Source organism: Chaetodon trifascialis, chromosome 11 (assembly GCF_039877785.1).
Source record: "Chaetodon trifascialis isolate fChaTrf1 chromosome 11, fChaTrf1.hap1, whole genome shotgun sequence".
NCBI lineage: Eukaryota > Metazoa > Chordata > Actinopteri > Chaetodontiformes > Chaetodontidae > Chaetodon > Chaetodon trifascialis.
In genome coordinates, this window is record NC_092066.1 from 18,286,687 (window position 1) to 18,307,297 (window position 20,611).

The 20,611-nt window shown below is 42.8% G+C and overlaps 2 protein-coding genes across 2 annotated transcripts in view; one reads left to right on the forward strand and one right to left on the reverse strand.

The window, feature by feature from the left end:
• Positions 1 to 611: 611 nt before the first annotated feature.
• scp2a (sterol carrier protein 2a) lies at positions 612 to 11,220 on the forward strand. The gene is made up of 16 exons (XM_070974407.1): positions 612 to 782; positions 2,213 to 2,270; positions 2,403 to 2,474; positions 2,580 to 2,711; positions 2,884 to 2,948; positions 3,283 to 3,409; positions 3,515 to 3,578; positions 3,680 to 3,766; positions 3,962 to 4,112; positions 4,516 to 4,663; positions 4,939 to 5,046; positions 7,004 to 7,157; positions 7,404 to 7,500; positions 8,001 to 8,130; positions 9,026 to 9,105; positions 10,640 to 11,220. Exons 1-16 carry the CDS (start codon positions 729 to 731, stop codon positions 10,733 to 10,735), a joined length of 1,623 nt encoding a protein of 540 aa, XP_070830508.1. The 5' UTR covers positions 612 to 728; the 3' UTR covers positions 10,736 to 11,220.
• Positions 11,221 to 14,057: 2,837 nt separating this feature from the next.
• Positions 14,058 to 20,611, reverse strand: part of slc1a7a (solute carrier family 1 member 7a) — a 28,488-nt gene continuing 21,934 nt past the window's right edge. The window contains exons 6-11 of the mRNA XM_070973863.1: positions 20,436 to 20,535; positions 19,745 to 19,978; positions 18,318 to 18,512; positions 16,655 to 16,789; positions 16,269 to 16,368; positions 14,058 to 15,605 (exon numbers count right to left, since the gene is read on the reverse strand). Coding sequence (XP_070829964.1) covers positions 15,339 to 15,605; positions 16,269 to 16,368; positions 16,655 to 16,789; positions 18,318 to 18,512; positions 19,745 to 19,978; positions 20,436 to 20,535 — 1,031 coding nt within the window. The 3' untranslated portion in view covers positions 14,058 to 15,338. The remainder of the gene's footprint in view (positions 15,606 to 16,268; positions 16,369 to 16,654; positions 16,790 to 18,317; positions 18,513 to 19,744; positions 19,979 to 20,435; positions 20,536 to 20,611) is intronic.

Below are 20,611 nucleotides of genomic sequence, written 5' to 3' on the forward strand. Positions count from 1 at the left end.
GATTGAGGAGAAACATTAGCTCAGTTTAAAGTCCAGCAGCTGACTGTTTAACCAAGGAGAAGAAAGGGAAGAGCTCTCACTCTGTCAGCATTTCAACATACCTGCCAGAAAAAACACACAGTGGTGGGAAAGACCTATATCACACAGTCAACCTCTCTCATGTGACAAAAGAAGAATAAGAAACAAAAACAAAAACCCATGCTCTATCTCATGAAACACTCCAACAACAACAACAATACAATGAACAATAGGCACAATGTAGTAAAACCATTCATCACATCTATTAAAGCTGAAGCTTTCCTCAGATCAGTCATATTTCCACATAACCCTAAAACAACACAGCACCTGTGGAAAAGTGTGTTTACATCAAGGTCTAAATAAGACAAGCTGTTAAATGTTGAATGATGAGCACAAGAAATAAAAGCTCAATTTGTAAAAAGTGAGAGTCTGCCACAGACAACTAAAAGAGTTTCTCACAAGGCCTATAAAAGCCAGATATTTTGTCAGTGCAACTACAAGGTATTTCAAGGAGATTTCAAGAAGGTGTTTGTCTTTGGGATAACTCTCCTCAGCGTGTCCACATTAGCGCAGACCGAGTGACGCATCAGCTCACACACAGACGATCTTTGAGTCGGTCTGAGCTGGAGCCTGTCCGCTCTGCTGCATGCAGCTGCTCGTCGGCCTGTATCCCTGTCTGTGTCTGAACCATCTGCAGAAGAGAAGCCAGCATGGCACCTGGAAAGAAGAACAGGGTGTTTGTCATCGGTGTGGGCATGACAAAGGTAATGCTATGTCACGTTTGTATGTCTCAGTGCGCCAGACGACATGAACGACCTTTATGTAACTTCATACCTGAGGCTAGCATAGCACTTAGCGGCTAACTCCAGGCTGCTGTGCCCCTTTGAATGTGTTTTCACTTAAAAATGTCATTTTTCTGCATTAATGTCACAGTTAGCTAACAGTCCGTGATACTTAGAGCTGCTCATAATGTTTCAACAGCTGACACTACACATTGTAAACATAAGCTAGCGAAGTTAGCCCAAACAGGGTACATGCAGTGTATGTCAGTATGTGATTTATGGTGATTTACAGTGTTAAAGTCGTGTTTGTTGTCAGGTTAGCTGCGAGTCTGTATCTCATGCTTCACGTCCATTTTCAGTCCACAGTTCATGGCAGGCAGTGTTGCAATCTGTGTGAAGGGTCATCACACCAGCTCACATTACGACGTGTGACTCCGGAGCTGTTTGCACCTGTTGTTTGAGTGTTTTATGAACTCTGATTATGTCAGTTTAATGCTTTTAATGTGGATTCATGATAACGTGTAAACATCAGTGCTTCAAGTGTGATAATGCTGTCATGATGAAACCTGAGCCTGGTGCCCCATCACACTGAACAGACACCATTTCTCTTTTTATTCATCAATGAGGTTCATATTGAAGTAATTCTATCAGCTCTACTCTGACACACATGCTGCTGTGCACCAGAGAAAACACTCTCACTCTCATGCTGCTTTTTCAGTCTTGTCCTTTCACCCTCCTTCCTAGTTGATTATTTAATGTGGACATTTTAATGTTCTGGCATCATTTGCAAACTTGCAAAGTAAATAAGTTCTGAGGAAGATGGTGCCAAAAGTAGAACATAAATATTTAATAAGCTCATTAAAATGATATTGATTATGTTTACAAAATGCATTAAGCACCTGTCTAAATAATTATTATGAAATAAAATCTATTCACTGTTTAATATTTTCTGCACACACAGCATTCACAAATGTCAAGAGATTGTGAAACAATGAAAAGTAACTTCCCAGAGCCCAGGATTGACGTCTTAAAATGTCTTTGTTTTGTCCATCCAACAGACCAAAACTCAAAGTTATTCAGTTTACAGTGATGTATAAGAAAACAGAAGCAAATCGTCTCATTTTTTAGATGCTGGGAGTAGAGAACGCTTGATCAGAACGATTAATCGACTATCAAAATATTCGTCTATTTGTAAGTGAGGTCCATCATAAGCATCTTCTGAGGACAGATTAGACTGACTCCTCCTGTAATCCAAGTTTCATCTAAAGGGTACTGTGATGAGACTGATGAAACTAATGCGAAAGATAAAACAGAGGGTGTTATTCTGCACTGGAGAACAGAAAAAAACAGATGTGCATGCTGATGTTGAGCAACACTCACTGTCTGTCACACTCTTCTGTGTGTTGGCGCAGTTCGACAAGCCCGGAGCCAGAGACAACTATGATTACCCCGACATGGCCAAGGAAGCAGGTGCTTATCTGAGCAGAATATGGACGTCGTTCAGTTGCTCAAAAGAGATCATATCTGTTTATCTTCACATCTGTGAGCTAGACTCTGTTGTTCAACATGTAACACAGCGTTTTATTACGTAATATATTGTAGGTCAAAATGCGCTAGCAGATGCAGGAATCCCATATTCTGCCATTGAACAAGCCTGTGTGGGATATGTTTATGGTAAGACCTTTTTTTACAATGTTACATTTCATATCTCCTCATATTTTAACTCCCTGAGTAAAATGAATAAGGAATAACATCTTCTCCCCCAACGCATTCCCTCAGGGGACTCCACCTGTGGGCAGAGGGCCATTTACCACAGCCTGGGCCTGACCGGGATCCCCATCATCAACGTCAACAACAACTGCTCCACAGGCTCCACAGCTCTCTTCATGGCACGGCAGATAATCCTGGGAGGTGAGTCGAGCAGGAAGCCTTGAAGGTGATAAACCACCAAAATCTGACTCCATTCAGACCCTCATTTAAAATTCCCCAAGTTTACCTGCTGGACACGAACATCTGCATCATAACCCATAATCCACGATTTAACTGAAACTTTTAAATCCTCTCTTCTCGTCTCCTTCCGCAGGTCTCTCTGACTGTGTGCTCGCCCTCGGGTTTGAGAGGATGGAAAAGGGCTCCTTGTCCTCAAAGGTAGAAAACTATGTGTTATTGTACTGTATGTCGAGGAGGTGGACAAAATAACATGAACACTTCACAGTATTTTGCAATCCTCCACGCAGGTGTTGTTGTTATTGTAGCGTGTAGTTTTTGCCAGCAGCATGTTTTTCATGTTGAAATGAAACAACAGCAGAGATGGGTCCATGTTCATCCTCTGCTGCTGTGAAGTACATCACTGTCTATCAACAAAACAGGCATTGCTGTGTCACCTGACAGTACAGACGTGGTACCAAAGTTTCCAGAAACCATCATTCTCTACTGAAGTTTTTTACAAGGTGAAAACCCAATTAGCTATACCTGTTTCTAGTATATGGACAGGACCAATCCCATGGACAAGCACATGGAGGTGATGATCAACTGCTATGGGATGGCGGCAGCTCCAGCAGCACCACAGATGTTTGGCAACGCCGGCAAGGAGCACATGGAGAAGTACGGTACGTGCTACAGGGCAGTTTGCAAGGCCTAAAATGTGAAAGTGATGGCTGTATCTTGCATTGAGTTCATGATTTTTACTTCATCATACACACTCTCTCTTCCAGGCACAAAACCGGAACACTTTGCCAAAATTGCCTGGAAAAACCACAAGCATTCAACCAACAACCCGTAAGACTCGACTCAAAATACCCATGAATTCATTTTCAAGTCAAGGTTATGTGTGAATTCTGTGTGTGTGTGTCTGTGTCTGTGTGTCTGCATTTGAGCAGGTATTCCCAGTTCCAGGATGAGTACAGTTTGGAGCAGGTGATCAACTCCAGGAAGGTGTTTGACTTCCTTACTTTACTGCAGTGTTGGTAAGAAGCTGCGCGGTTCATGTCAGCGTCAGTCTACAGCACAGGGTTGCACAGTGACACATAAGTTTCAGTCCCTTTATGAACACAAGAAGTGCAGAGGATGAGAGGAAAGAAGCTGCTCTGTCGTCTGGTGGTGTGGTATGGATGAAAACGGCCACAGCTCTCATGCTTGTCCCGCTTCTCTTCTCTCATCAGCCCTACGTCAGATGGTGCCGGAGCAGCAGTTTTGGCCAGCGAGGCATTCGTCAGGAAGCACCATCTGGAGAACCAGGCAGTGGAGATTCTGGCCCAAGAGATGGTGACCGACTTGGCCTCCACTTTTGAAGAAAACAGCTGCATTAAGATGGTAGGAAATTGTCATTAGCAAAGTTTGTAGCATGATAACATCCTCCAACAATAACATACGTTTTATAACAGACCTATGAATGTCAAGAACACAAAACCACAGAGACACTAGACAAACTGAAGGGATGTGAAGTTGCACGGTGCCAAACAAAGCATTGCTGAAGAAGAACCACTGTCTTAGGCTCAAGATGTCGTGGATCAGGTTACAGGCGTCAAGTAAACATTCCAGCAAACGTTTGTTGCTCTAAATAACTGGATCTTAAGAATGAAACAACGTCCATGCTGAGTAAAGTCTCCAGTGCAGTGTCATTGCTGCTGAGGTTGACTGAGCTTTTCGATAACTTCATTGTGACACATTTGTCTTTTTAAGTCAGCTCCTAAGCATCTTTTTTTTTTCTGTTCAGGTTGGATATGACATGTCTCGTCTGGCTGCCAAAAAGTGTTACGAGACTGCAGGTCTGAAGCCCAGTGACGTCGATGTGGTTGAGCTGCACGACTGCTTCTCAGCCAATGAGCTCATCACGTATGAGGCTCTGGGGCTGTGCCCAGAGGGTGAGACTGCACCTGTTAAAAATGTAATTATTTAAATACTTAGCTGTCAGAACATTTGACTGTGAGGCTGAATACAGATCATAGCACTCTCTCAAGATCCGTCCTTGTGGGAGATACAGCGATGATAAGAGCAAGCGGAATAAAATCTGTTCCCTCAGATGTCACTGAACCACTGAACCAAGAGGGATTCAGATATTTGATTAACATGTAATAGGATTGTACTGTAAACTTCACTCTACTGTTTTGTGATCTTGAGTGTTTAACGACCTCTGCAGGTAAAGCAGGAGAGCTGATTGACAGAGGGGACAACACATATGGAGGCAAGTTTGTGATCAACCCCAGCGGTGGTCTCATCTCTAAAGGACATCCTCTGGGCGCCACAGGTACGCCAAGCCTCTCACTCTTGATGAAAACCACTTGTCGTATACTGTAGGACAGCAGTGTGGCAGAGAGTGACAATGCCAGATCAGGGATCAGATCAGGATCACAAAGCATTTTAGACTAACGTTTATTTTATATTGTTTGGAGCTGCAGATGAACTATTCAGAGCATATAAGCTGCTGTGTTCATCGTGGTGTGTATCTCAATACTTTATCAAACAGTTTCCACAGTGGCCACCAGGTGGCATGTGTCTCATAGTGATGGCCACCTGGAGGGTAACTGGGTAAGAGCGATCCTCAGCCGGCATGTGAGAGGGCGGCCGTCTGTGGTTTTGGCAAACCTCCTCTGTAATCTCTCTGCATATTAAACTGTTGAGGGACGAGACTGAGCAAACAGTGCAGATGACTCTTCCAGCCTTCATCTTCTTCCCAGCAGATCCAGTACTTTTCATACATACCATTTTTTCATACTCATCGTCACTGCTGATAGCTTTGTGTGCTCTCAGTCATACACATAACACACCCTGTTTGTTCTGTTGCCGTCGCGTGGAGGACCCCCGGGGGAGACCCATTCCATCTTCTTAACACCACATTTTAACATCTGTGAAAAAATCAAAGCGGCCATTGCAAAACCATGTAATGCAAACTAATCCGACTGCTGTCCAACATGTTCATGGCTGTGTTTCTCAAACAACCACGCTGTCCATCGCCAACCTGTTGTCTTATCCGTAGGTCTGATTAGAATTTGCATTGATTTATTTATCGATCTATTTCTTCATTCGTTGGGTAGCAGTAGTTGTGCAATGCCTCTTGTACTGTTGAGTCGCGTTGGATTTTACTTGATGTAAAGAACCTTTCATGTAGTTTTGAAATGGCCTAACCCTAATCCTAACCCTAACCCATCAATGCTCACTCTATCTCTTTGTATGCGAGTGCCCCAGTCAGCAAAGCTCTGTCTGATCCACGGTGTTGCTCTTAGTCATGGTTGTTAAGCTCTGACCTCTTGCCTCGGGAACAGTGCGAGCAGAGATACTGACAGCTGATTGACCTGTGCAGGGACCCACTCGCAGGACGGAGTGTGATCCATCTCAGAAGGGTATGATGTTTACGTGTTGATGTGACATCCAGGGACCTTGAAGCTTCGCTGCAGCAGAGCTTGACCTATGTGCTTAATTAGCACATCCTGAAGGGTGAAAAGGCTTGTGATCACCATCGATTCATGAAAAATGTGCACCACTCTGAGTGTTCCTTTTCATTGTGTGTAAATTGTACAGCTGCGGTGACGTCCAGCCTGGCGGACCCTACAATAAATATTCCGATCGCTTTGATTTGGACGAAAATACACTCACACAAGCAAGTCCCCGTGGAGATGATCAGGAGAGTGCTGCAGAATGTGAACGCTCCACCATGAAGAGGTCTTACCCTTAAGTCCTTTAGCTGATTGGGATAATGGAGAAATGCGAAATCTCATTAAGCAGATGGGATGAAATACTTAGCCATAACGCTAGCGCAGGAGTTGTCCCTGGTGGGATTAGGGAGTGAGTTGTCAGATTAGGAGTCAATTTGTCACCCACCCTCAGTGAGGATATTGTGTTTAACACTTGCAGAATGCTATGGTGTCTTCAAGTGGAGACAGAGACTGCTTGGAGATGTCAGGCAGCCAATCAGTATCCTCCCTGAAATCTCTTCTTCAGACTCTTTTAGACTCTTAACACACACACACAACACATGGATTTTTTTTTCTAGGAGCACCTTTTGAGAGTCTCAGTCCACATTTGAAAACATGATTAACCAAAGCTCAAGAAGTCCTTCCCAACAATGAAACCTGAACTTTCTTTAATCAGCTTGTGCGTGATGATTCATTTTTCTTTACCAAGTCCTCACACCTCCTTACACCACGTCCCCCTCTGTGAGTCACCCTCACCCTCACCCTCTGTTCCTTCTCGTCCTGCTCCCTCAGGTCTGGCCCAGTGTGCAGAGCTGTGCTGGCAGCTCCGAGGGCAGGCTGGCCGGAGGCAGGTCTCAGGGGCTAAAGTGGCCTTGCAGCACAACATTGGCTTGGGAGGAGCTGTGGTTGTGACCCTATACAGGATGGGATTCCCTCAGGAAGCCAGGTGAGGAAGTCGTGATGTGACTGTCTGCATGTCCTTTTTGGTCATGTAAATCAAACTTGATACTAAGAAACATTTTCTGTCCTCTTCTCTGCTCGTACCCACATCACACATCGGAACATCGTGTCTTCCACTATTACGCTTCTTTCAGCTGTAGACACAGTACATTATCTAGAATGAAATACTTCATAGATGAAGTTCTTTTTTCCACATATGCTTCTATCTCAGTTGCTTTTCTGCCTCCCACAGTTCCCGCATAGGTGCAGTTCTCAGCAGCTCAGGCAGCGGTCTGGAGGAGTTTAAAGCTTATACCGTCTTCAAAGAGATTGAAAATCAACTGCAAAGGGTAAAATGTAGTCATTCTGTGTTTGATCTGATGGAGTCAGTACACTTGCATTGAACTAAAAGCAGCCATATCTTTGATTTGCTTTGCAGCGTTTTCTTCTTCTCGGTCTACTGATTGTTCAGTGTGACACAAATCTTACCATTAGCCCCTCGTATGTGTTTGCAAGGATTTCATAAATGGGTCCATCAAAGAAGTGTGTCATTAGAATCTGTCGCTCTGAACATCACCTTGATTGGTGGTTGACATTTCTCAAGTGAGGACATAATGTGGCGATTCTGTTAGTTGTCGCTCAGAATTGTCTCGTTTGGAGATATTTCTTTCAGAAACACCATTAAACACAATCAAATCATGATTTTAAGTTTTAAAACCGAGCTTAATTATAAAAACCACATGACGATGGATGGCTGTATTATTTAATGTGAAATGTGTGGGCAGTGCCTGCCTGCCTGCAGCCATTGTATGAAAAGCACTGTTTCACAGAGCTTCTCGACTCCCTGCAGGAAGGAGAGCAGCTCGTTAAGAAGATTGGCGGAGTGTTTGCCTTTCAAGTGAATAATGGACCAGGGGGGAAAGAGGCAACTTGGATCGTGGATGTGAAAAATGGCAAAGGCTCGGTCACCAACGACCCCGGTACGCACTGTGTCAAAACGTTGTGCATGTGACAGCTGCAACTCAAGTGAACTAGTTGTCAAGTGAAGCAGCTGAAGTAGTTGAAATTCTGAACACAGTCTTCATCACAATAACTTAGCCTGGGGATGGAAGGAGTACTAGAATATTATACTAAAAGTACTTGTGTAAAAATGTACTTGGATAAACGTGAAGTAAAAATGGGGTAAAGCACGATGTTCAATGATGATTTGAGACTGCATCAAACAGGCTGTGATTTAACATGTTTTTCCTGTAGGACTGCAAGGATTGCTCAGGACAATTAGCAATTCACAACACACACACGCACTTGCACACAGTTCCTACAGGGAATTTTTTTTTTTTTCCATCTGATCTCACTATTTATTTATATATATCGATACGCCATCATCGTAGCCGAGGCAGAGAACGTGCCTATTTCTATAACGATGGACATGTTTGTCTGCCTTCGCAGGTGGACTGTGGCGTTGAGACATTTTGTCCTGGACAGACCTAGAAAGCAGCAGTGTTGATTTTCAGTCAGAACGCAGGAAGCATGAGTCAGAAAGCTTTCTTCTGTGCTTCAGTGAAAGAAGCTGCGTTGGATTCATGTGACTACAACATGTTTTTCCACTAATGGAAACTTGAATCAGAATGCCAAGTGTACTCTGGAGGGCTTTCAGTTCAGAGCGCCGCGCTAATGGTGACTAACAGTTGCTTCCAATATTTAACATTACAGTTATGACATTGTTTTCCTCTTAGGAGCAAGAGGAAGTTGTCTTTCCTTAATGTGTGTATAAGGAAGAGCAAATACAGATTTTTTCTGCGTGTGAATTTTTAGCTGTGATGCATTAGTTAGCTGATCGTAATGAAGATGTTGCTCCTCATGTTTTTCTTTTAGGTACAAAGGCAGACTGCACCTTCTCCGTGAGCGATGAGAATCTTCTGGAACTGATGACAGGAAAGCAGAACGTACAAATGGTGTGTACTTACGTGTCATCCACATCTTTGTTTTGCTGTTTTCCACATGAACAAAATGTAACACTAAATGTATAAAAGATGGATCAACGGGATTTGTTCCTAATTGCCACTCAGGTCACTTTAACGCCTGCAGCTGTGCAACTGGATCTCATAAATACTGACTATTGACAGCTTTCACTCCAGCCAAAATGAAGTGATGAACTAGACAGCTGAACGCACTGGAGTTTGTCTTATGTGTGAAAGCAGTAGGTTCAGTTTTATTTTCATTTGCTGTGTCTTCACATAGAGATATGACACAGTTTTCACTGAGAGCTGTCTGTTGCTCGTAAAAGGCTGAATACATGTGTGTCTGCCAGATTACCATCTGTGCTAACCAGCTTTATCCAGAGGGATGCTTTCTGTGTGAACACATTTCCATTTAGCCCATCAGGGAATTCTGAAAGCAACAGGAGACGATTTGTCTACTCTTTGTCACTGATCATGTTATCGAACGAGGCGTTGGCTAATTTGAGTTTTAATATAACTAACATTCGCGAGCTACTTTCAGTGAGTAATGTCTCAGCTATAACTTGTGGCAGCCGGTTAGCTTTAGCATGAATTCATGAGTTTTAGCAATGGTAATGATATAGCAGTAAACATTCATACATCAGACTCACATTTGTGAGATTGACTACTGTGAGTGTTTGCTGGTCATCAAAGTGCACCTTTGATGGACGCATGTCTGCCAAATCAAACCCGCAATTGGACATTTTTAGCTTTCACGTGGAGAAGCTCTGCACACAGCACACACACTGAGGGGGAGTGTAGCAAAGGCTACACACTGCCTGCACCTGGATTACTGTACACTGATGCCAGATCTGTAATACTTGCTGAGAACTGGATTTGAACAATTAGGATAACTATAATATTTCATCTGTGATTTTATATCAAATGTCAAGGGTCAAGAGTTTTTATTTGTTAATGTATGTACAATGCAGGATTGCCCAGTGAATAAAGACAATAAAAAGGCTTGAAAAGGCCACATTTGATCGAAAAAACATAGATGAAACATGTAATATGACCCAAAGTGTCCCACATAGATTTGATTGTCTGTTTGCGGTGCTCAGGTAAATGAGCGAACTGAACACTGAGGAAAAAGACTTCGCTCGGGTTCAGGCATCTGAAGCTTTGAGCCTCTGGCTGTCACTTGGCTATTTTTAGAAGCTGCAGCTTTTTATTCTGTTCACACCAGCTGTGAGGCAAACAATTGAACCTGTTTATTTCTTGCCGTCAATTGATAGAGGCCCCTGCCTTTGGTGCTCTTGGCAGGTGGATGTAGGGTCAGATGACAGCCACTGATGGCTACACCGCCGGAGGCAAACACGCTCAAGCAGCAACAGGAAAAAAATTGCAAACCGAAAAAGTGAAAACTCAGTTTGTGCTCGCCACCTTTTTGTCTAAGAAGACACGTTTAGTTTATAGGAGATTCACCTTCTACTGATGTATTAATAACAGTGCAACTTTTTATGCTTTTCCTTAAATTGTGTCTCCTCAGGCGTTCCACAACAGGAAACTGAAGATCTCTGGGAACATGGCCATAGCTTTGAAGCTGCGGAACCTCCAGGTCCAACCAGGCCAGGCCAAGCTGTGAGACCCGCAGCAGGCTTTTTGTCCTCTGAGCAGCACGTCAAGGACAAATTGGCCAAATAACGCCTCCTGAATTTTGCTAATTAACAAGCTAATTTAGCACTTGGATAATGTGTTTTGATCTTCAGATATGGTCTGTAAAGTTTCAGTTGCAGCTGCTGCTTTGATAAGTGAGCTCCCTGCGTAGTACATGCAGAATCTTACTGCCCCATCATCTTTCAGCCTGATATCAATCCTCCAACACCCAGTGAGTCTTTAGGAGCTGCTTATATGCAACATCAGTGCAAATTTCCAAAGTATATAGAGCTCCTCTGTGTTTGATGAATCATGTGGTAAAACACTCAACGTGCCTCTAATTTCTGTCTATTTCTGTCTTAATAACTAAGCGTTTTGAGCCATTTTGATAGCGAATTTTGTATAGAATATGCATCTGTAAATGATAGCAGTTATCTAATTTTTGCAAAAATAAATCTTTTCTGATGATAATCCTTCTGAAGTGTTTTTCTCCTTAAAGGTAGACCTGGTTGGCGTCAAAGCTGTGACCTTGGCACAGCAGGGAGTGATGATTGACGTTGATAATGACAGTGCTGAGCTTGGTGTTTCCTTATAGGGAGTGATGAGATCAGAGCCGAGACTACAAACATCAATACAGCGCATTTTTGTGAGGGATGTTTCAGTGTTATTTGAATGGTGAGGAAAGTCCATGTGCACATAACAGCATCAGTGCTGTTTGCTCCTGCGGCCAGCCAAATACAGGCTTAGTGTTGTCTGTGGCAGGTAAAAAGTTCAGGTCAGCTGCCACCATGGCAGACAGGTTTTTCTTACAATAATGAATAATGAATAATGAATATTCAAAAAGCAATTTTTAAGATTAGTGGGGGATTAAGGTTACATGATATATTCTATAGTTGTACAGTCAGGTACCAGTGACTCTGTGTTTGTTATCAAACCTTCCACATAGACTTCAGAGACATTAAAACTGAGTGTTTGGTAGAAACGTTCAGTGACCTCCTGCAGTGGCAGGTGGGATCAGACCCTGCATATACTCACACACTTATCAGGCTTGTAACTACAGCCCAGTTCTGTGAGATTTCACTGATTGGACAGAGGGATTTTAGTTGTGTTATTGCTGTTCATTCAGCCTCTGTGCCCTACTTCCCTCTTTCTCCCTTTCCCCCACATTTTCTGTTTATCTTACAGTTGATCCAGACTTCTCCCTGTTGGCACCCCCCCCCCCCCCCACCTCCCCCCACTACCAGATCCAGCCTGTTTTCCTAAATGCTCCTATCCGGCCAACTCCCTTTAGCCCACCCCCCATCTTGTCCCTCTGCCAGGTGGCCGGCTGGCCAAATGGTGATATTCAGATGCTGCCCAAGCTGCAAGGCTGGCTTGTCCCGCTGACCGTTAGCAGTGGGCTAATGGGTCTTTACGAGATAAACTTCACCAGGCGCAGACTGACGGGGTGGGATGAGGTGAAGCACACTGGTGTTAGCTGAGGATTTTCAAGCTTGGTTTGCATCAAGTTAACTTAAGAAGCTCAGCCTGTGCTTGAATAAATAACTTTGGCTCAAAGCTTTCCTCGAAAGTAAAATAAAAAGTATATATTGGATAGGCTGCGTTTGAATGAGACTCATCAAATGTGCAAAGGCCTGATCTTTGAACATTTTGATCAAACTTTTGCATATAATAAGTCAGTGTGCAAAGCTGGAGTATGACAGTTACACCGTGAAGCAATGACATATTCTGTTTTATATCTAATAACATAATAACTATACACAACCATAAGGGAGCTAAGTCTAACATATTCTTCTTAATAGTTGAATTCTCACTACAGCCTTTTCAAAAGACAAGGCTTTTCAAAACCTTTTATCTTCTCTAGCCCACTAACTCAGCAGCCTTTTTGAGACATCTTTAAAATGAAGAAACCAATACCAAAGAGAGGCCTCTTTTTAACTTGACGGGGAATTCCAATTTCTTCAGAGGCTGTAACGCACGGGGGTGGCAGCTTCTTAACACCAAGACTCTGGCGCACAGAAGAGCTCCATCATCTTTTCAAGCGGATGCTGTGATTGCAAAAGTGGCAATTACGGAGCAACGGCACAGTGGATTTCCTTTCATTTCCAGAGATTGTCTTGAGTCAGCTGCTTTAAAGAGATCATTGTTGGACGTGCCTGGCAAACAGGAAAAAAAAAGTGTGTCTCTGGGTGAGGTTCGGTGAGTTTACTTCTTATGGGACAGAATAATTAAAATGTTAGTCTGTAGCATAGTATAGTGGTAGCATAGAGAAGAGTCATGAAGCCAGTGAACCGATGGCTGCACAGCAATATCTAAAGTTCGATTAGCATTAGCATCTTTTTAAAGTTAAAGCATATTGAATATCCAAAACATCACTAGCGAATGATCTTTTAATTATACAACATATTTGAAATTCTACTGTTATGCAGGAGTATGGCCATGCTGTGTGGATTTACAAAAACCCCTCTGACACGTGTCATCTGAGGTCACTCAGCTTTAATATCATACCTGGGAGTGATGCCAGTCATGACTGATGTGCCTCTGATGGCTGCTCTTCTTCACTGAGGACATTTTCATTCTGTGTCATGTGACTGTCACTGGGTTGGAAATTGCAAACCATGTCCCATAATTTGTTCTCCAAGGATTCCTTGCTAATAGTGTTTTTCATATTTTCATAACCCAGTCTTGCTCCATGGCTGCTCTTGCTGTTCCTGCTCAGAGCTTTTGCTTTAAAGGAGCTATATGTCAGAATTTTAGTTTTGAATAGGGGCAATACAATAGGGAATAGGGAACACCCGATCTTTGGGCCGTATGCGGCCAACGAGACTGATGGCTCTGGCCCGGGAGGCAATTCTACAAAAAAATTGCTTAGACAGGAATTGCTTTTTTTCTGCAATAAAAGAAAATAACAGGAAATAGACTTCCTTCCAGGTGCTCCTTCAGCACAGCATGCATTAGCATTATTGACATGGTCATCTGAGCATCATAGTGCACATCGACATTTCACCCAAGCCGCATTTTATCAAGAGCCAGGATTGTCTCTGCTAATTTGATGGCTCAGTTGACTTTAGAGGGATTTTTTCATGCTTAGACAGGACTTTTACTCACGTGTTAATGTGCAAACAGCTGCTTTTTCTGCATGTCTTTAAGGGAAAGGATGCAGCTTGTCAGATTTCTATATAAAGCTTTAAATTCTTGCACTTTTAGTCTTTAAAATGTCAAATGCTTGAACCTTTAATGCAGCTGCAGTTTTTGTGATTCAACCCTCACACTCCAAAATCATCAAAATCAAGATGTCCAACAGTGTATCATTTGTACCTCTTTGATATATTTTTCATTTCTAGATGTTGTCTTTTTTACAGAGTTGGTACATTTTTATAAACTTTGGACTACAGTGAAATGTTTTAACTTTTTTTTTTTCAACATTTTAACAAATACAGAATGGCAGCTCTTGAAACATATTGACATGGTAGTAAAATCTACATTTCTTTAACTTTTCGAAATACATAAATGTACAGCATATATCACATACACATGGAGTTCAGAGTATGACCTGTGATTGTCGACTTGTGTTGTTTTGCTGTTGCTGCGTACGTCTGTGACGCACTTGTCCCATATTCTTCTCCTTTGGTCGTTTAAGGCAAAGAGGGAATACAAGGGGGTGCAAAGACAACATGACTTCAACACAAGGGCAAACACTCGTCCTCATTGTTTTCATTGTGATCTTCATCATCTTTTTGCCTTTGACTCTGACAATGACTGTACAGTACTGCAGCTATGAGGCAGAGTACCCACTTTGACCCAGGACCACAAGGCAGAGAAGTGGAGGGAAAGATGTTGCTGAGAAAATTTGGATCACCGGAAATAATGTGTTCTCTTTTTTACCCCAAAGTCAATGTAACCAAACAGTTGCGTGTGTGTTAGAATAAAACTTCTTATTAGAGCTCAATTATCTTGCATCGTCTGACTTTGTCCCTGTGTTGTGCGCGTTACAGAGTCTGTGAATCTACTGGAAAAATGCTCCAAACTGGCAACATTTTGCCTGAGTTTCATTATAGAGAACAGAAAGACCACAAAAAAAGAAGAAATATACAAAAACCCCAACCATTATTATGCTATACCAAACCAGATCATAATGATTCAAAAGAGATATGAGTGGATGTTTAGTTTTGTTTTTTTCCACAGTCCACGGAGGGATAGGTTCCATAAATTATATCTGATATTAGCTATTGTGTCCTCCATTCCTGCTCCTTTCAGATGGACTTGGAGGTTGGGGAGGATGTTTGTGAGACCTTGAACAGAATCTCTTCTCCACTTTGAAATGGCTGTCAGCCACAGCAGCACACTGTCATTGCTGGTAATAATAATACAGCTCTGATAAATATGTACACACACAAACATACACAATCAAATGTGGGTCATTGTTTAGGTTACGTTGGAAAAATAGTCTTTTTTCCCAGGGTCGTCTGCATTCATGCACACTGGGCTGCTCTCCTTCTCCAGGGGGAAACTGAGTCACCTCAATCTTGTCTTCCTCCCCTGCTGGCCCTGCGGCGGTGGTCGAGCCAGTGGCTGTTGGCAGGGCAGCTGATTTATACATTCGTCTCCAACCCGTTCATATCAACCGAACAGTGGTCCTTGTCCCTGTGCTCTCTCTTGTGGTGAGACGAGTGAGCGTGTTTCTTCTTCTCTATCGGCCGGATGCCCTCCTCCAGCTGGATCAGGCGAGCCACGTCCGGGGAGAGGTGGTCGTGCTTGCTGCCGGGTGGAGGCGGCTGGTAGCAGCCGTTCTTCTGGTTCTGGTAGGTCATCATCTGCTGGATGCTTATCATGGGCTTGGTTTCACAGATCAGAGGCACCTGGTGGAGGCAGTGATCATGGAGGAGAAGAAGAAGAGCTCAGGATCTCATGATAAAGCAAGCTGACTCGTACATACATCTCTGATCTGTTGACCTAGTGTGTACCCTCTTGACCATTAAGATGCACAGTTGGAGCCCTGCTGGTTACTCCCAGGTCACAGTTTGTGAGGAAGGGTGATCAGGCTGTTACATGTGTATGTTTAACCCTGCCCACTGAACTCAGACACACTAAGTCTCTTCTTAAAACTCTTTTTGTGAAAGCCTCTGAAAATATTTGGTATATGTATCATTATTTGAATAATATTTAATTGCTTTTACTTTTACCACCAGCAAAGTGACCTGGGCCAAATTTTTAATTCATTTTTAAAGAATATTTCCTATAAAACAGTTTCCGTATAAGGTTGGATAGTGACATAAAAAGGCACAGTGACAGTCCATGACCTTGCAGTTTAGTTCACGCATAGACAAAGCATGGTATCAGTCTTTTAGCTGAAGTATTGAGCTACAGCATGAAAACACCCAATCTTAAACCATAAACCACTTTCCTATCTGTCTTTCAAACCAAGATAAATGTTCCTACACAGGTCAAGACGACCATGAGATGACAAGAAAAGCATGTTTTGCAGCTTCAGGATTCATTGCTTTGGCTTTGCATGCTCTCACCTGCTCGCCTTCTTTGACAAAATCTTTTCTGCAGATATGAGCCATAATGCCCGTGGCCAGTGCGTCGCCCATCACATTGACCATGGTCCTGAATCGATCCCTAAATATGAAAATCAAAAGTCATCCACAGTGTTCATGAAGTTTGGAAAAAATATGTTATTCATAATCTAAAAAACATGCAGTCTTTAGAATTCCTTAAAATATTCTCAATACATCAAGTATGTTACCTGTGCACTGCACACTGCATCTATTTACTGTATAAACCCCAGCTAAGAAGAGGAAGATTAAAATTTACCATAAGGCTCTTAAATGTCACAACCACTTCCTGAATTGCTGGCTTTGATTGTGCTCAGCTATTCATGATGAAGAGATTAACCCTTACTCACAAAGCCCAATCAACAGCAATGATGAGAGTGATGTCATCGGTGGGCAGACCCACAGAGGTAAGCACTATCACCATGGTTACGAGTCCAGCCTGTGGGATTCCAGCTGCACCGATGCTGGCTGCGGTGGCGGTGATGCTGAGAGGACAGACAGGAGGAGCATTCGTTTTCAGAGTCTTCATCAAAGGTGCATATGAGCTCTCTGAACTGACGCTTGGCAGATTCATGTTTTACACGCAAAACAGGAGGAAAATCGCAGCACCCAGGTCAAAGTACTTGACTGTTTGCTTATCCACATCCTGCCTGTCAAGCTTCTTTTGGAGAAAAGAGAGAGAAAAAGCTTGGCAGGCCCACTATGCCTAAAGTTGCCCAGCTAGGATTGACAATTGCTGTTTATGGTATTTAGCAAATGGCTCATTACAGCAAAAAATGTCCATAATAACCCATAAAATTGGATGATTATTAATACCACAATTTCCTTGTGGCACTTTAGAAAATTTTCCTATATAGCAATCCAACACACTGAGCGATTCAGGGTAATGCATACTCTCACTTTTTGACGATGCCTCAGTACTTCTGTGAAAATTTCAATGCAGGACCGAATTTCTACAATGCAGTATTATCACTGTTAATTAAAGGTAGTAAAGGATTTTGGATATTTATTCCATCATGGTGTAGGGAGAATGGGAGATGTAGTGAGAATGATTGAGCGGATGTTCTGTCCGAGACCTTGGACCTCTGAGCACAAACTGGCAAACAGTTCCTCTGGTGGGGGGGAGGGTTGGGGTTGGGTTAGCATGCAGATGGAGCGGCTCCATGGTCGACAGCCAAACGGCACGGGAACAGGACGCAGAGAGAGGGAAAATTATTATAATTCTGCCGTGACAAGGGAGATGAGTAATACAGGTCATATGGGTTTTACCGCCAAGGGATTATGAGGGAATGGGCAGAGACTGCAGCCATGAGGAGAGGTCTGCTTAATGTTATTACATGTCATGAAATTGGAGGGTGGACCGGCCATTTTCCTAGCCCTGGGGTGGGCAACAGGTAATGTGGTTGAAAGTTAGAAGCTCCTGGTGTTGGTGGGAAGGGTTAGGACTGTCTGTCTGTCTGTCTGTCTGTCTGTCTGTCTGTCTGTCTGTCTGTCTGTCTGTCTGTCTGTCTGTCTGTCTGTCTGTCTGTGTCCCAGGGGCTTCCAGACTGATTTAGCAGAAATCAGATCAGACTAAGAAGCTCATATGAGGCGTAATCTGTGTGACATTTACATATATGTGTATCTGCTAAATCCCATAATATTTTTTATTAATTCAGAATTAAACTAAATGTGTGACGTTAGATTAATTCACGTCGCACTCAAAACACCACCAAGTATGCCCGCGCAGTTTTTGTCGGACCCCTCGAGAGGTTTTCCCTCATTTACCAAACTGATGTTGGGATAAGAATCTGTCCAAAGATTTGTTGATGTTAATCACTTCAAAGGAATAGTTTGACATATGCTTGCTGAGAGTCAGATGAGAAAAAAGGCAAGCCCACTGGATTCAGCATTAAAATGCAGCCTAATAGCATCTTTCATGAGGTCAGTGTCTCCACTTGGCCTGTTTGTAATGCCGGCTTTCTGTGGCCCATTTTTATGAGCCACTCCTAGTCTAAAGTCAGCGAGCCTTACCTGATTGTGATGATCTGTCCGAAGTCAAGCTCATAATTATTCACTTGGGCGATGAAGATGGCTGCCACAGCCTCGTAAAGCGCAGTGCCGTCCATATTGATTGTGGCCCCGACAGGCAGCACAAAGCGGATGATGCGTCTGTCGATGTGGTTGTTCTCCAGTAGGCACTTGAAGGTGATAGGCAGAGTGGCAGAGCTGCAGAAAAACAGACACATATAATAATTATACAATTACAGATAATGATCCTCTTCCATGACAAGTCATGCTGTGTTAGGAAATCACACTACAAAGGCAGATCTTTTATCACCGTATTCTTGGCGGAAATTTCCTGTGTGTGTGTGTTTGAGTGTGTGTGAGCTCTCATGAACGCCCACAGAGTTGTAAAACTACATGAAATTGGTCTATTAATTTGTCAGTGGATGCTGCAAACATCTTTTTTATTGTGTGACACAATGACACAGGAAAGAGTTTTCACTACTGCAACAGGAGGGCATTTGAAACTGTCATGTCATTTGTTAGGAAGATGTAGACCGCCATACAAGATGCACCACACTGACTGTAAAGCAGGAGTCACCACTCCTGGTGAGAAAGATAAAGGACAGTGTTTTTGCTCAAGTGAAATTATAAAGTCATTCATAATACGGAGACAGACCTGGCGTCAGGGGAGATTAACAAGGTTGCTGTGAAACCCAACAATCAGCCATTTCATTCAAGGTGAATTCCATTATCCAATCCATTTACACTAGCAATGTGGATCGAAAAGCATATCTGCCCTGACCATGATGCTCTTAGTCACATGTTATTTTTGTTGAATCTTTACTTGAAGCTTTTATGATTTTATAATAGCACTCAATGCGTTCATGCTGTTCTAGTAAACATGATTTAGTATGTGCACATATTTTCTGAAAAGCTTTCATTCTTGAGTTCCTTGAGAGACCCAATGAAAGCCTCTATTGACTTACTTTAGTCACTATATTCATCTTATATAGGCAGTAAACCAAGGGAAATTAAGTGGGCTTATTCTCCACTAAATGTTTGCTCCTGAAGCCCTTCAGCTAAACACAGTCACAGAGTCCCCACAATTATAAACAAATAAGAACGGAAATTAATAATATAGCCGCTAGTGGTGATTCTGGGTTCAAACAATTTACACTTAACAGAAGGAAGCAGCCAAAAATTAAAACCAAGAGCAACAAGTGTGAGATCGGGTTTCACAAATGTGAGCAAAAATCCCTTCAGCTGGTTCAGTTCTGTTGAAACAAGTAGTGAGATAATAGCACACTTGATTCATCATCACAAAGCCTGCAGTATTTCTGCCATTTGTCCCCCCCTTCCTTGAATTTGAATGAAACTTGGGGGCAATCTTCAGGATGTAGCACAGGGTGTCTCCAATGCGATCTTATATTTTGAAAGTCAAATTTCTTTACCTGGAGGAAGTGGCCAGTGAGATAAGCAGGGCCTGCAGAATGCCTCTGATGTAAACGATGGGGCTCTTCTTCGTGATGAAGAAATACATGGCTGGGAGAATGAATAGACCATGCAGCACCAAACCCATTACCACTGTAATGGCGTAAAAACCCAGCTTCTTCCCCATGGCTGAAGGGTCATCCATCTCCAAGATTTTACCAGCAACCAGAAACACGATCCCAAAGGGGAAATACCTGCGGAGGAAGGAAGGTAGAGTGCATGTTTGTAAAATGACAGCCACATCATCAGCTTTTATTAAAAATCATATTGTCATGTTGTCAAGTTCTGGTGCATTTACTGTTCAACGAGACTTCTAATACAGCCATGCAAGAAGGTCTGTGCACATTGGCTTTGAGCTTTGAGCAATACTAACAGGTAGCAGGTAGTTAGCCGGTAGCATGTTTGTATGCTAACATGGTAATTAGCATTAACACAAAGTACAGTTAGGGCTCATTGGAATGCTATTAGTTTCCAAAGTGTTTTGGCAAATTTGACAAATTAAGACATTAACCGAAGTTAAGGGATCCCCAAAGTCATTTCACCAAGTGGAGGGGTGGTGGACCAACTGACTGAGCAACAGACTGCCGCTGCCGTCCACAGAGCCAAGCTTAACATGTCTCCTCATTTGATTGTACCAGACACAACACTCACCAGATGACTATGGCAACAATCTTCAAAACTGCCTCATTCAAACTCTGGCAGAAGTTGACCAAAGCACTTCCATTGGGTCCCATTCGGCCCAACATTATTCCTGGATTGAAGAGGAAGCACAACACGTGTTGAATTAATAAACTGATGAATGCATCAGTTGCACGCCTACAATGATG